General features: G+C 38.5%; 2 protein-coding genes across 4 annotated transcripts in view; one reads left to right on the top strand and one right to left on the bottom strand.

Annotated features, from left to right (window-relative positions):
* LOC149812294 (uncharacterized) overlaps nucleotides 1–6,073 on the bottom strand; it is a 50,948-nt gene extending 44,875 nt beyond the window's left edge. The window contains exons 1-10 of one of the 2 annotated variants that reach the window (XM_089992635.1): nucleotides 5,822–6,073; nucleotides 5,651–5,739; nucleotides 4,727–4,793; nucleotides 4,510–4,628; nucleotides 3,492–3,558; nucleotides 3,299–3,347; nucleotides 1,579–1,664; nucleotides 1,106–1,395; nucleotides 955–1,010; nucleotides 465–550 (exon numbers count right to left, since the gene is read on the bottom strand). In XM_089992635.1, coding sequence (XP_089848761.1) covers nucleotides 465–550; nucleotides 955–1,010; nucleotides 1,106–1,395; nucleotides 1,579–1,664; nucleotides 3,299–3,347; nucleotides 3,492–3,558; nucleotides 4,510–4,628; nucleotides 4,727–4,793; nucleotides 5,651–5,739; nucleotides 5,822–5,992 — 1,080 coding nt within the window. In that variant the 5' untranslated portion in view covers nucleotides 5,993–6,073. The remainder of the gene's footprint in view (nucleotides 1–464; nucleotides 551–954; nucleotides 1,011–1,105; nucleotides 1,396–1,578; nucleotides 1,665–3,298; nucleotides 3,348–3,491; nucleotides 3,559–4,509; nucleotides 4,629–4,726; nucleotides 4,794–5,650; nucleotides 5,740–5,821) is intronic. The other variant, XM_089992636.1, reaches the window with a different exon arrangement.
* Nucleotides 6,074–6,775: 702 nt separating this feature from the next.
* LOC149812293 (lysine-specific demethylase JMJ21-like) overlaps nucleotides 6,776–14,506 on the top strand; it is a 41,528-nt gene continuing 33,797 nt past the window's right edge. For both annotated transcript variants that reach the window (XM_089992633.1, XM_089992634.1), the window contains exons 1-5: nucleotides 6,776–6,967; nucleotides 12,575–12,689; nucleotides 12,951–13,005; nucleotides 13,148–13,290; nucleotides 14,216–14,413. In XM_089992633.1, coding sequence (XP_089848759.1) covers nucleotides 6,816–6,967; nucleotides 12,575–12,689; nucleotides 12,951–13,005; nucleotides 13,148–13,290; nucleotides 14,216–14,413 — 663 coding nt within the window. In that variant the 5' untranslated portion in view covers nucleotides 6,776–6,815. The remainder of the gene's footprint in view (nucleotides 6,968–12,574; nucleotides 12,690–12,950; nucleotides 13,006–13,147; nucleotides 13,291–14,215; nucleotides 14,414–14,506) is intronic.

Below are 14,506 nucleotides of genomic sequence, written 5' to 3'. Positions count from 1 at the left end.
ATGCCTTTCATCATGCACATTGAGATAGAGCAACCAATAGCAAACACCAAAGCAAGAACAATCTATACATGAAAGCATATAATGATGAGTTGCAAACCCATCAGGATGAAATTCAGCAATTACAGCAGAGCAACTCTCTAAAAATGCAACTAAACAATCTTTTTTCAAAATATTGAAATGTTTACTAGGGATCTGCAAGAGAGAAATCACATTTTTACAATAAAACATAGGAGAAACGTTCATATGTGCAGATCCTTATTTTTTCATTTTTTCTATTTTTTAAATCCCAAGATTTTTCCAATATTTATCGCTATAATATGGTTACCATCCCAAGATTTTGTCCCCCCAAGACATAACCAATACTGATATTTCTGAGTATGGTATGCTCCACACATGCCCGTGCATGTGCACTCACACACACACACACACACACACATTAGAAATCTATAAGGATAAGATGTTACCTCTGCTACAACAGCTTCATCCTCAATGGGGTTCATTGAACAAGTTGAGTAAATCAATCTTCCACCAACTTTAAGTAATGCTATGCCTGCAGTAAAATGTTTAAGAACAGAACTGTTATAAAATGATGAAACAAACTTATTTTTTTATAAAACAAACTTCTTAAATAGAAATTCTTAAACATTGGCTCCATCAACTCAAATTTTTCTTGCAATTTTGAAACAAGTTTGCCAATGAATGGGCTAAGATAATCCATAATACTTGTGTCATCTTGCATGCCTACCAATTAGTCTAGAGGGTAGAATCTGATCATGAATTTTGAAATGTGGCATTATCAGAATTGTGGGTTCAACAGCCATGAAAGTTAATGTTTTCTTGTATTAATAGGAACGGTAATTGCAGGCTATAGCAGCATCAACAGCACGGGTGGCACGAGCAATAATAGCAACAATGATGACCATAACAAAAATGCACAAAATTGTAAATATGTACCGCGCATAGCAATTTGAACTTGAAGGCGATGTAGACCGCTCCCCATTCCTGCATTCCTGAGAACAAATCCACATGTACAGTGAGATCTCTTAACAGCAGGACAACTAAGGTTCACAAAAACAAGAGAAGATAACCATATGGAGATTTATACCATTTTCTCCACAGATCAGGTGCTTTACGAAGTGTGCCATCTCCACTACAGGGAACATCACATAAAATGCGATCAAAGAGTAATTGATTTTTAACTAGCTTTTGATATTCCTCACATGTTCCAATACCATATGGTAAATTGTCACCAGCCCCCTCCTTTTCTAGCTTAAAATGGCAGGATGGGAAGTTCTGAGCTTCATGATTGGTCACAATCAAGTTGGCACTACACATCCTCTTTGTTTGATGTATAAGAAGATTGCATCTTCGAAAATCAACATCATTTGCAATAACCTGAACAATGTTTTTTATTACTTGCATCAGAAACATCAAAAAGTTCACAAAATAAAGCAATTCCCACACCCCAAAACTAATAACATAATAAAGAAAAGTGCAACATTTGGTTACGAAATCTAGATTTTAAAGGACCAAGCAACCAAATCCGAACAGATCCATACAAAAAGGAATATACAGTACCATTCCTTCAGGTAGTGATCCAGGTTTGATTGACTTATGAATCATTTCCAACAACTGGAATGTTTTTGAACCTGGGGCTGCACACACTGTATGGAAAAAGCTAAGAATTAGAAGTGAATAAAACAAGAAAAATTTTCACAGAAATTATCATGAATGCCAGGAAAAAACCATGTTTCACATAGAAAGAAGAATTATAGGCACTAAGACACTAACACACAAAAATTCACAGGCATGACCTCTACTTGTCCTTAATATGAATTGAAAGCAACCACTAAGCAAATCCACTCTGAAATCCATATATAATGTAAACATTTCCTCAGATCTAGCCTTTGAATTTAATATATGCCTAAACATGTTAACAGACAAATGATGACAACAATTCAAGAGAAACTCAAGCCCATTATTTATTTAATGATATATCCAGTAATTTTCACATCTTATAACATATAACAAAGAACCAATGCAACTTCGACCAGAAATTTCAAAAGAAGAAATTCTTAAGAATACACATATGACACTCCTGGAAGATGCTTTTCTTGTTATCCAATCCATTTTATATGCCATTGTATCGTTGCATATTCATGGAAACCCTACACCACTCATCACCTGTACCATTTATGATAGCTTCATTCAGCACCACCATAAACTTTAAATTACCTTGCCACAAGGTTCAATCATCAGTGTGAATTTTCAACAAGATCCAAATTTTAATTTAACAAAATTTTTTATCCAATGTGCATATGCAATAAAGAGTTAAATGGACAATGAAGAAACAGAGGTTTGCAAGCTAATGCTTAATGTCATGAATGAATAAATGGAAGAGTAAGCCTTGAAATTCAGGATAGTATGCCTTCCTAAGTCATGTAAGAAACTGAGATGTGATAAGGCCTGATGGCTCTCCTAAAATATCAAGACAAAGTTCAACTAAAACCAGGAGGTCCAGGACCTAGAGGGCATGATCAAAGAAAACAGCCTGTATTAACCATGTGGTCATAGGTAAAATGAGGAGACTGAAATCTCCCAATCAAAACCCAAACTTGACAAAGACTTCAGGCTGTCTAAGCAATAGCGGTATCCATCTAGGCAAGATCAGCTAATTCTTAGTTATGGGCTGTCAATGGGGTCATCTAAAAGGAAGATACAGTTCATCCTAGACTTGTTTAGGCTGGTTTCTCTTTAAAAAATTCAACACATTTAGCCTAACAGAAATTGCAACCCAGATCTTACAGGCAGCTCCTGAGCAGAGCATGTGTGTGTGCACAAGTACGTATGCATCTAGGACAGGTTGACTGATGCCCATGCTCAAACAAAGCTGACTGCCAGAGTCAGCTTCGGTATGGCATTTTTTCACTGCCCTAGTGAAAATCATGCTATGTAACCCTGAAAGAAAATTGAACAAAAAGTCATATACAGAAATGATTTTATGATCTGCAAAAATGGGAAAAGAAAATATCAACAGTACAATGTAAAAGTATACCACTTAGATAATAAACACAGAACTCAAATAGAAGATAGTTACAAGCTCTTTGGGTAGAGTCAATGAACATAATATTATTTACAATTACAGGAGAATGTGATTAGTCATATACAACCTCAAATTCTGTTAAATAACATCAACACATGCTAAAAACCCATGCATGAGACATAAGATCCATATTATAATAAGGTCCATTGCTTACACCTCAGATGCAGATTCTAAGAGGTAAGTAGCTTTACTCACTATCAAGTATAAGATGATGTGATTGTACATCCAAGAAAAGTGGAGGTACCTGCCATGCAAGATCATGTGCAATGTATGAAAACAAACAATAGAGGCTACATAAATGAAAGGAAAAAGAAAAAAGAAAAAAGGAGCCACCTCATCATAGCATATAAAGAAATACAATAAAAATGCTCAAAATTACAGCACGTACCATGCTAACAGCTTCTTGTCTTGTTATGCTTCCAATTTCATTTTCTTGCTTTAAAAACTCATGAAATCTGAAATTTTATTGAGGAAAATTTTAAACACTCAAAAAGAAAAGCTGCTTAGAAGGAGACACACTCAAACTTGTGTTTGTCTCTCAGTAATCATTTGCATACATAAAATAAGGTCACTGAAAAAACACCCACCTTCTCTTGTCTATTATCTCTTCTTATACTCTATGGTTTAGCATCTTTTTCCTTTTTACTGTTTTGCTCTTTTCCTGAAAACTTCAATAGACTCTATTTCTTTCTCTTTCAATGTTTTAAGTCGATTGGAAGAACAAGAGGAGCATTGATTCAAAGCAGCAAATGGTCGTTAGCCTCACAGAATTTTTTGTCAATTAGAAGACCAAGGGAGTGTTGATTCCAAGCAGCAAAAGGTTGTAATTAGACAACCTGAAAGCTTGATGATTTAGAGAGACAAACAAAGTTCTCAATGGTGGAGATGAAAGTTAAGGCAATAGGGAGAAAGATACGCTTTGTGAACCAACACATTCTTGTCTAACATATATTTATAAGTTTGACTCATATCATATTGGTGGTATGACTATCACAAAACCAAAGAAATGATCACCGAGACTACAAGCACATATTTACTTCTTTTTTTACTAATATAAACTATGTAAACCTTGATCCCTTAATCCAAAAAAGATACTAATCCTTTACTAACCCAATGCATTTCGAGCCTTAGTCGAAAAGAGAAAGTGTTTTTCTTTCTTCTTTATCTTGTCATTTACCATATGTGTTATGATTACATGCATGTTACCTTGAACCTTTTTTTTTACCATTGAAGTAATTTGGAAAGCATGAGTTGTTGCTGTGTGTGTGTGTGTGTGTGTGTTTTGTGTGATGCAGCACACCAGCACATTTCTAGTAACATAGTATGTAAAGTTAGAAATAAATTGTAAGCTTATCACACAAATCCATTATGACAGAAATAAAAGATAAAACCAAGAAGACAGATACCTCTCAAGGGTTTGGTTTTTCCTTAGCTGCATGCGGGAGTAGTTAACCTGCCAAGCCAATTTTTCTGGGTACCAAGGCAAAGGCCTAATACCAGCTTCCACATTCTCACCTTCACACTGCTAAGAAGAAAGATGCATTTGAAAGCAGTCAATAAACCTAGTGTTGTATCTAACAACAATGAAAAACAAAACAAATAGAGTTGAACTATCTCCACCACCTCAACATCAAGGGACTTCATAAATTCATCTTCCAATTGACGTTGAATGTCCTTGGAGAACTGTCCGCTGCAAAAGTGAAGGCAGGTAACCCACAACTATCAAAGAAAACTAGGCAAGACATTTCAACTATAAAAAATTCATGGAAACTTGTGATGTACTGCTACTCGTTAGCATTTTTGACACTGCTGGCATCTCAATCAAATAGCTCAACACTTTCAACTCATCAACAGTAACGGCTGCAAACCTATCTATGTCATCGTAACACATTACACCAACGAAACACAATATGAAGAAATAATTGTAGAAAATAACCATACATGGCACGCATGGCAGTTATCAATTTTGAACTGTTCAGTTCTAAATTGCACTGAATGAAGTTGCTATACCTAAAATCTTGAAATAGTGGCATGGTAATCGAGTTACATCATGCAGAAGTAAATCACCCACCTTCGTGTTTCGCATTGAATAAATTGGCATCCATCACTTAGCAGTATTTAAGATAGTGAAATGTCAGTATGCTGCCAAACATTCCGCCACTTGTGCAAATACACGTTACAAACTCAGATGAATAACTAAGAATTCAGGAATTCAATTGCCTCATTCAACCCCCTATTGCATTTTCCACACCTAAATTATCTGAATAACTAATGACTAGATCTTTAAAAGAAAACCAGCACTTCTAGTCCAGTGTTTGACATTAATATCGTGATTTCAACCCATGGAAACTACAAGAAGCACGAGTTCGACAACGATTAAAATGAAGATATGCCATCCCACCTTCAAACAATAAGTTTCCAAGGACGGAAACAGTTCAAAAAAATCCGCGTTCGATTCATTAACAACTCCGCATTCCAATTCGGAAACGGTGATTCAAGAAAAACGGAAGAGAAAGAAACGACCATCTTAGGGCACGAGATTAGCACCTGGAATTAATCCTGAAGGCGGCAGGTAATGGCTTCCGAAGCACGGCGAGGAACTCGTCCCACTCATCTTCGGCGACGATCCCTTGTTCCTGCTCGAAAGGAAAGGCGTTGAGTAGGTTTACGGAGACGAAGAAGGAGAAGAATGAGAGAGAAAGAGAGAGGGAAGGGGACCTTGTAGTAGTCCTCGAAGGCGGGGTTGTGGGTGACGAAGGGCCCCCAAGTAGGGTTATCGGAGGAGGAAGGATCGGGCCTGTTCTTCTTCCTCCACACGTTCTCTCGGTTCTGTCGGAAGTGCCTGCGCTGCGTCCTCCCTCGCTTCGGCCCTCCTCTCCCACCGCCCATCCCTCTCTCTCTCTGCTCCGGGTAGTCGGCCGGCCGCTGTGGAGGCGAAGCGATGAAGCGAGCGTCTCCTGAAGAGAACCAGAGCGTGAAAAAGGGCGCCAAGAGTCGTGGGCAGTTGTCTAGGGTTGTCAACGGGTCGGATACGGTCGGATCGAGTTTGACTCAGATGCTGAATCCGATTTTTGAATTGTGGGTCTGGTTTCGGATCCGGATCTAACTTGGATCTCCCGTTGGATTCTCCGTCCCTGTCATGATTTTCTCACACCACTTTATGAATTTAAAAAATATCTCACATTGTATGCCATTGATTTTCCAATGCTAAAAAAATCAAGCCTACATGTTATAATTTGGATGATTCAGAGTCAACTCATGCCAATCAAACCATAGATCACACTTGTAAGGTTAGTTTTATGAAAAATGACTAAATAAATAAATAAATAGTTCTTATGTCATAGCAGCCTAACCATATATTAACCCATTAAGAAGTGTACTAAATAAAAAAAAATTTAAAAAAATAAAAAATTCTTCAAGTAGATAAAGAGCGAATTATCTTAAAACTAACTGTACTTGGTACTAACGTGCTTAGCTGCATGGATTCGTTAAAGGGGCCCGGGTCAATATCATGTACCAAATGAATCCGATCGAATTCAATGATCCATATTAAATGATCCAGTCCAAACCTTCCAAGGCACGCGTGGTGCGGTGCTCCGTACGCGCGCACGGCGTAGGAGTCACGCACGCGCATATAACAACCGTCTGACCCTACGCAAACGAACCATCGAGAGTTAGGATCGCTCGGACAGGAAGGAAGAGGAGGAAGAAGATGGGTTCGTCGGGCGTGGTTGTTCCTACACCGCCCAAAGATCGGAGGGCGGAGGCCCTCGGAGACCTTCGGGTCCTTCCCGACGAGCTGCTCTGCGCCATCCTGGAGTCGTTGTCCCCTCCCGATATCGGTCGCCTCGCCTGCGTTAGCAGGTTCCCCTCCCGCTCTCCCTTTCTCTCTCTCAGCGTATTGTTTAGGATTCAATGAATGATGATGGGATTGGCTTTGAATTCATTCTGGAAATTGTTTTCGTGTGTTCTCTCTTTCGCCTGCGAGCCGATCTAAAGGGTTTCGTCTTTTTATGTGGCCACTTAATCACTGAATCAAGCTATGGTACCCTGAAATCTTCTGTACAAGAATTATTTTTTCCCTTTCACCGCTTTAGGCTTTCAATTAAATGCTGTTCATGTGTAGGAAATTGGTGCTACGTTGTTGGCGGTCTCTGTTTTTTGTCGATATAGCTAGGGAACATGCATATATACATTTACAGAAGAGCGCCGTCTTTTTTCGATTTCATATTTTGTGCATCTAACGCCGAGTTCCGGGCCTTCGACATTGTTAGGAGTACTTGTGTTGATGCCAAGTTGCGTATTACTATGCTAGTGCTGGTAAACGAGCCGAGCAAGTCGAGCTTCAGGTGTTCAAGCTCCGCTCATTTTTGTGGCGATCTGAGCCACAGCTTAAACTCGTGACGAGTCCGAGCAGAATGAGCTGAGCTCTAGCTGGCTCATTTGAAAAAAAGAAGAAAATGTTTCAAAGTTGAAAGCAGTAGCATTTGAACTATTAGGCTTAATGAGCCGAACTTGAGCTGGCATGTTTACGAAAAAAATACTTTGTTTAGTAGGAATCAGAGCTAGGAACAACAGAATTTGAAGTCTAAATCTATTGTTTGCAACCTAAACACTTCAACCGTTTGTTTTACACTTACTATATAAAAAATATTTAAAAATCATCAATTAATTAGTTCATGAGACTATATAAATAAAGCCAAGCCAAGCAACTATTGTTCATGTTCAGCTTGCCAAGTTTATTTTACAAACTCGAACAAGCTGTTTGCGAGATGTGCACACGCAGGGCCACAAGCAGATCGTCTCATTTCCCAGCCCTAATGAGTGCTTGCATGACCCATTGGAGTACCATTTGATACATCCTTAACTGGTTCATTTTTATGTGAATGTCAGCATGAGGATTCATGTCGTTGGAAACAGCTACATGTTGATTAGTGCTGATGTATATTCCAGTGGCGGAGCCAGAAGTTTTTCGTTGGGTGGGCAGACTTCGGGTCTTGGGGACAATGTTACGGTCTTGAAGGACGATCCATTTATTCGGACCAATGGCGGAGCCAAAAAAATTTTGATGGAGGAAGAGTCATTCGTGGAGAGATAAAACTTAAATAAGCCTTTGAATTAAAATAATAATCGTTACAAACACAAACAACTAAATTTATGAACATAATAAGATAAAACCTTAAATTGTACTTTTAAACTAAAATAAAGATTGTTCACTTAAGAAATACAAACAACTAAATTCATGAAAATTTTACAACGGGCATCTTCTATTTTTCATATTTTGAAAACAATTCATAATTGCATTATCACTGATGGTATCAAATGTCTCTTTCTCTATGTAAGTAACCAAAGCATCATTGATCCATTCATCTCCCATTTTATTACGTAGATGACTTTTGTTATTGTTCATAGCTGAAAATGCTTTTTCAACACTTGCTGTTGCAACTGACAAAGTTAATGCCAACTTAATCAATAGATACACATGAGAAAATACAATGTGCTTTTGAGTTGCTACCATCATCTCTGCTAGCTCTGCTAAAGATTTTAAACTTGAAAATTGATCACTATTTCGCATTTCTGCAATATATATATATTCAATTGATTTTCAAGTTTAATTATGTTTACTCTAGAAATTGTGCTTACTGAGCTGGTTGATTGTTCATGATAGACTGCTCACAAATTGTGTGATTAAAAGAAGGGTTTTTTTGGCTACCTAGCCAGTGCATCCTTTGCAAAACAGATGAGGAAAATGCACTTCATTTGTCTACCTAAGATTTGATATCAATGTGTAACAAGATTATGGAGTGGCATTTCATCATTCATATTATAAATTTTTGGATTCCTCTGAATACAAATCTGAATATTTTCTTTTAAAAAAAATTGCACTAGGAACCATTATTCTAGAAAAACTTGGAATTTCAAAAGCAATATCGCCTTGTTTGGACTGCCAATTGATGGTAGTTAAGGATGCAAACACAAAATAAATAGTTCTCATGATTTTGGAAAATTCATGTGCATGTTTTGTTGAAAAAATAGTTTCGAGAAGTCGACCTGTAAAAGGATGGATGCAGACTGAAAGCTTGGAGGCACGCTATGAAGCACTCTTTGAAAAGCGACAATCACTCCCTCCCACTGGTATAAAATCTGGTATAGTAGGGTACGATGTGCTTTTGGGATACAACTAAACCTCCACCAAACTCGCTGATGCAAATGCCTACGAGCCCGAGGGACATGGGTTACGAACACCCACATAACCCAAAACGAGACTACAACATGTGCAAATATATTTTAATAATATACCAAACATAGAGCAAAAAATTCAATTTATTTTAACACGTTCAGGCTCATTGATCTTTGAGGCATTTCACTTAACACTTAGTGAGCGCCTCTTAAACAGAACTTTGGTATGATAAACAACGATTTATATGGAATTCTCAAAACAGATTTATGATAATCAATATATAAAACACATATTTAGTTTAACAAATCCAATTTCCATTTCCACATTCAAGAGGCATAACAGTCTGAATATATAAGTGTAATCAGAATTTGTCGTCCAAACTATTTCACAAATCAGTCTTGGCGAGCTCAAACCCCTGTTCAACAATAACAGGAATTTGCAAGGTAATATAATGCATAAAAAAACAGATTTCATGGATAAAATAACATGAAAACACATTCAGTCGTAAACGAGACAAGAATGGATGCCAAAACCGGATTCAACTAGAACAGTTTGGCGACGATTTTAGTAAAAATGACTCAACAGACTTGACCAGCTTAAACAAACATTCTGATCTTGATTAACAGTTTGGGAACAATAGAACTAAATGCAATCAGATTGGAAACACATAAATCAGTTGAGGTTTACCTGCGGCTGCAGGAGGCGCCGGTGCTCATCGCGACAAGGTTGGCGTGAGGGATCGGGCCATCGGCTCGCCGGAAATCACAGAGGGGGAAACCGAGAGGGGAGGGAGTAGGCGCACGGCCGGCGATGGCCGTTACGGGAGGTGAGGAGCACGGCCGGCAATGGCCGTTACGGGAGGTGAGGAGAGGAGCACGGCTGGCGATGGCCGTTACAGGAGGTGAGGAGCACGGCCGGCGTTACGGGAGGTGAGAAGCACGGCCGGCATTACGCGAGGTGAGGAGCACGATCGGGACCAGCGATGTCTGTTACGGGAGGTGACTCAGGTGAGGAGCACGGCCGACGATGGCTGTTACAGTCTACAGGAGGTGAGGAGGAAGGGGGAGGGCGGTGCAGGGAAAGGCATTGTCCCTTCCCCGCGACCCTACTCCCTTAACTCTATTGGGTTCTCGGATCCGGGTCGGGTTCGGACCCGGACCCAACCCGGATCCAATACAAATTTTTGGGGTGGGCGACCGCCCACCCCTGGCTCCGCCACTGGTATATTCTGCCTGTTTTTGGTGCTAAGCATATTGAGATCTTTTGGCATTACAGCCTGAAACCTGCAAACTTTGTGACTATTTGTGGCCTTCACTGAGGTGAGAGTTAGAATTGGGTCAAGTCAAAAGGTCAGTAACTGGAATTGGTTACATGAAATCATGCCTGAATCTAATGGCATCAAAACTTGGTTAATAAAGGAACAGGTTGGGCCTTTATTATGTTGAATAAACTTAGGATAGACGTGAGCTCTTGCATTGTGGTATTTTTAAAATTTTGATGTTTTTCTTGCAGAGTTCCCTGCAGAGTGGCACACAAGGTATTCATTGATTTTAGGTCGAGAGTTGGAAAAAATGGGAACCAGTACTACATACAGCGAAATGGCTAGCCGTTTTGGCTGACTATGGGTTTATTCAAGTTGGTCAAAGAGATGATGATGGTGGTTGTGATGGATTCTGAAAGTGTCAATGTTCGGAAGCCAATTTGCATCATGGTGATTTGATGTCAATGAAACTGATGATTTAATATTGGCTATAGTTGATGATGTACCTGAACTGATGATGCTGGTCCAAATTACCTATGAAAATGGTTGGATATGATGATGCAGATGATCAATATGATTAACGTTAGTGATGGTCGTCAAGCATATGAAGAAAATGACACATAACATGATACCACTGCCAGTGATGATCAGACGGGCTAATGGCCTTTGTACATGATGATGGTTCATGCTGTAAGGACATGTTGCAAAATGCTATTTTTGTTGTTGATAGTGAATGGTATAAGCTGACTTGTGATTCTAGAGAAATTTTTCTAAGCATGTAAGAACATGAAAGTAAGGTGAGGCAGTGCAACACTCTCAGTTTACAATTATCTTTCTATGTTTATCATTTTATCTTTCCTTTTCTTTCTCATTTGTTTAATTTAAAATATAAGTTAAACTTAATATACACACCTCATGTGGCTGTTATTGGTTCCTTATGGCATTGCACATTTGTAGGTCTTTTTGAGCCCAAAGTTCATTAGGGCTGTGTGTGTGTTACCATGCATGTGCATGTACATGAATCACATAACTTGTCAGTAGGTACAAAGAAACCAACCTAAAATCCTGTGATGGGGCTTTGTGTGCATTGCCACAACCAAGGATCTGCTCCCAATTCTGAGATTAGAAATGGAGGACCTTAAGAAGGGAAAAATGAAGCTCTTTTAGTTCCCTTGGTCCACTTAGAAGGTGGCATCTCAGCTTGGAATAGGAAAATACGGTGTCACAAAATGAAAAACAACTTGGTCCTTGCATACTGCTTTTCAATAAGGCAATTTAACCAGCTGTTCACAGGCTACCACCCATGTTTGAAATTCATGGCCTGTTAATTATAGGAAAAAAGTAGTCAGCTTTCCTGAAAAAATCTTTCAAAAATGTGATTCTGCTTTTCAGATTTATGCAAATAACCTTGGAGGCACCACCATGGAATTATAAAATTTGTCAAGGACAACACAAAAGTTTGTCAACTTATTAATAATTTAATATCCAGCATGAACCATGGGAATTTGCGTGTGCACTGAGTGATTATATGTGTGTGTGTGTGTGTGTGTGCATGATGTGCTTACATGGTTCTCTAGTTTGGTTTGCAAAACCTCCCAGTCTTGATTTCCTGTTGGTTAAAGTGATCCTTCCTTAACATAACAGGGTCTTTGAGTATTTGGGCCTTGGTGACCTGTAACTCGATACCTTGATGACTGTGGTATGTAGTATGTACACAACAATTTGCAGTGAAGTGAATATCTGTTAAAAAGCTGTTAAACATATTTATATAAGAGGGATTTGTTAAGTTGTGTTTGATGACCTTGTGTATGTTGTGCATGTGATTTTTAGCAAACAATTTCTTTTTTGTGTTTGCAGTAGCAGTAATATTTTTGAGTCTGTATTTTTGTTGTTGGCTTTCATGATGGGGCAGTGATTTTGGGGTTTTCTGTTGTTTTCATTTTGTGGTTGGATTGTCTTGTGATGAAGAACCAAAGCTTAATTGCTTCCTAATTCTTTTATCTGTGTACCTTGTTCTTTCACTTCTCAGTGTCATGTACATATTGTGCAATGAAGAACCACTATGGATGAGTATATGCCTTAGAAGTGCAGGAGGTTTGCTTCAGTACCATGGCTCTTGGAAAGCAACAGCACTATATCAGTGTGTATGTCACATCAAAGTTTATTTTTTTCTGTATTATGGGTTCTCGTTTCTTTCTATAGTATGAAAAACATGATCATATGGATTTGATTCATCTGAATATGCTGTGAAATGTCATTATGGTCTCTGTGTTTGGATTCAAGATGCTTAAAAGTGAAACCTATGCTTCAAGTCATGGCATCTGAGTCTCTGACAAGCCTTTTATCTTACCTCATTATGTTAACAGTCTTGCAAAATAAGCTTGTTTCTTTTTCTGATTTTGCAGTATGGTTCCTTTCGTGGATGTTCTAATTCTTGTGAAAAACGCATGCACTTTGATGGTATAAAGCTGTTTCATTCAGAACTTCTAAGAATTTTGTACGTTTAGATATGATAGTTTGGTCACATTTGTAAGTTTGAGTATACATTTTTGTTGATAACTGTTATGATTTTTTTTAATTATTCTTTTGGGTGCTTCTGCAGGATTCAATTCTTTGTTTCTATATAGAAGATGGTATAGGTGTTTTACTGCATTAGATGCATTCACAATGGACATGGGGAAGGTGGAGAGGAGGGCAGACCTCACATCAGAAGAATTTTGTGCTGAATATGATGGACAAAAACCGGTAAAATAAGTCAGCAAATAGTCCAATTTTTAGCACAGTGGAGAGCTAGTATTTCTCTATGAACCGACAATGTCTTCCATTATCCTTGATTCCAATGGCCAGCACTAATGATCCTTGACTTTTGGGCCACCTGATCCTGGGGCCTGTTGTTGGACTGGCTTTAGTATTCCATTTCTCCCCTTGAACGTGAGCATGCTTTCTTCACATACCAAATATTTGTAGCATATAATATGGAACCTCCTCCCAAGAAACTTAAGTTTTAGGCTGTGTTGGTAGACACATGGGAAAACACAAAAGAAAGAACAACTGTTATTTTTGTTTTTTTAAACAACTGATGGAAAATGGATTTTTTCATCCTCTCTTATGACTTCAAGAAAAGCGTGATATGACTGGGGCGAGCCCAAGCCTGGGCTCACTGCTGGTGAGTCGGGTTCTTGCTGGTTCTCTCCTAACTTGAACCTGGCCAGTCACCAACAATTGGCTGGCTGGTGGTACAGCTATTTTAGGCCTCATCTTGCAGTATAAAGTTCGGTTAGACCTCCAACCGTTACATGACTAAGTGGACCATCAGTGCCTGTCGTACTTTTGATGAGCTTCTCTGATGTTGCCTTCCTTTTTTTTTGCTAGGTGCGTGAATATGATATTCCTTTTACTTTTTAACCTAATCATTGTTTGGTGTTCTGCACCATTGTTGTTCTCTGATGGCTTTAATTTTTTGGTGAAGCACTATTATGCGTGTAGAGGTAATTACCTTGTACTGATATTCTTACATTAATTGATACCCATTATTGCCCCTATTATATATCTAAACATACTTATTTATTGTTACAGCAATAGAACTGCACTCACTTCTTGCTGGGGAATTTCTCATATTATGACACTGTTGTTTGCTAACCAAATAGTCAACTTGTTATATTCTTTCCAGGTGCTGTTGACTGGCTTATCACAAGGTTGGCCTGCAAGAAATACATGGGATGTTGATCAATTAGCAAAGAACTATGGGGACGCTGCTTTCAGGATTTCTCAAAGGAGTGCAAAAAAAATCAGAATGAAATTCAGGGACTATGTCTCCTACATGAAAGTTCAACATGATGAGGATCCACTTTATGTATTTGATGATGAGGTGAGTCTATGTAACCAGTGTTTACATTTAAATGTTATGCTCTTTCTAGAACTTTTTTGTAATGCTCATCATTTATTCTTTTGCCTACTGCAG

This window comes from Nuphar pumila, chromosome 17 (assembly GCF_984573655.1).
Source record: "Nuphar pumila chromosome 17, dmNupPumi1.hap1.1, whole genome shotgun sequence".
In the NCBI taxonomy this organism is placed as follows: Eukaryota; Viridiplantae; Streptophyta; class Magnoliopsida; order Nymphaeales; family Nymphaeaceae; genus Nuphar; species Nuphar pumila.
The sequence above is the reverse complement of the archived record's forward strand: the minus strand, read 5'-3'. Positions and strand labels throughout refer to the sequence as shown.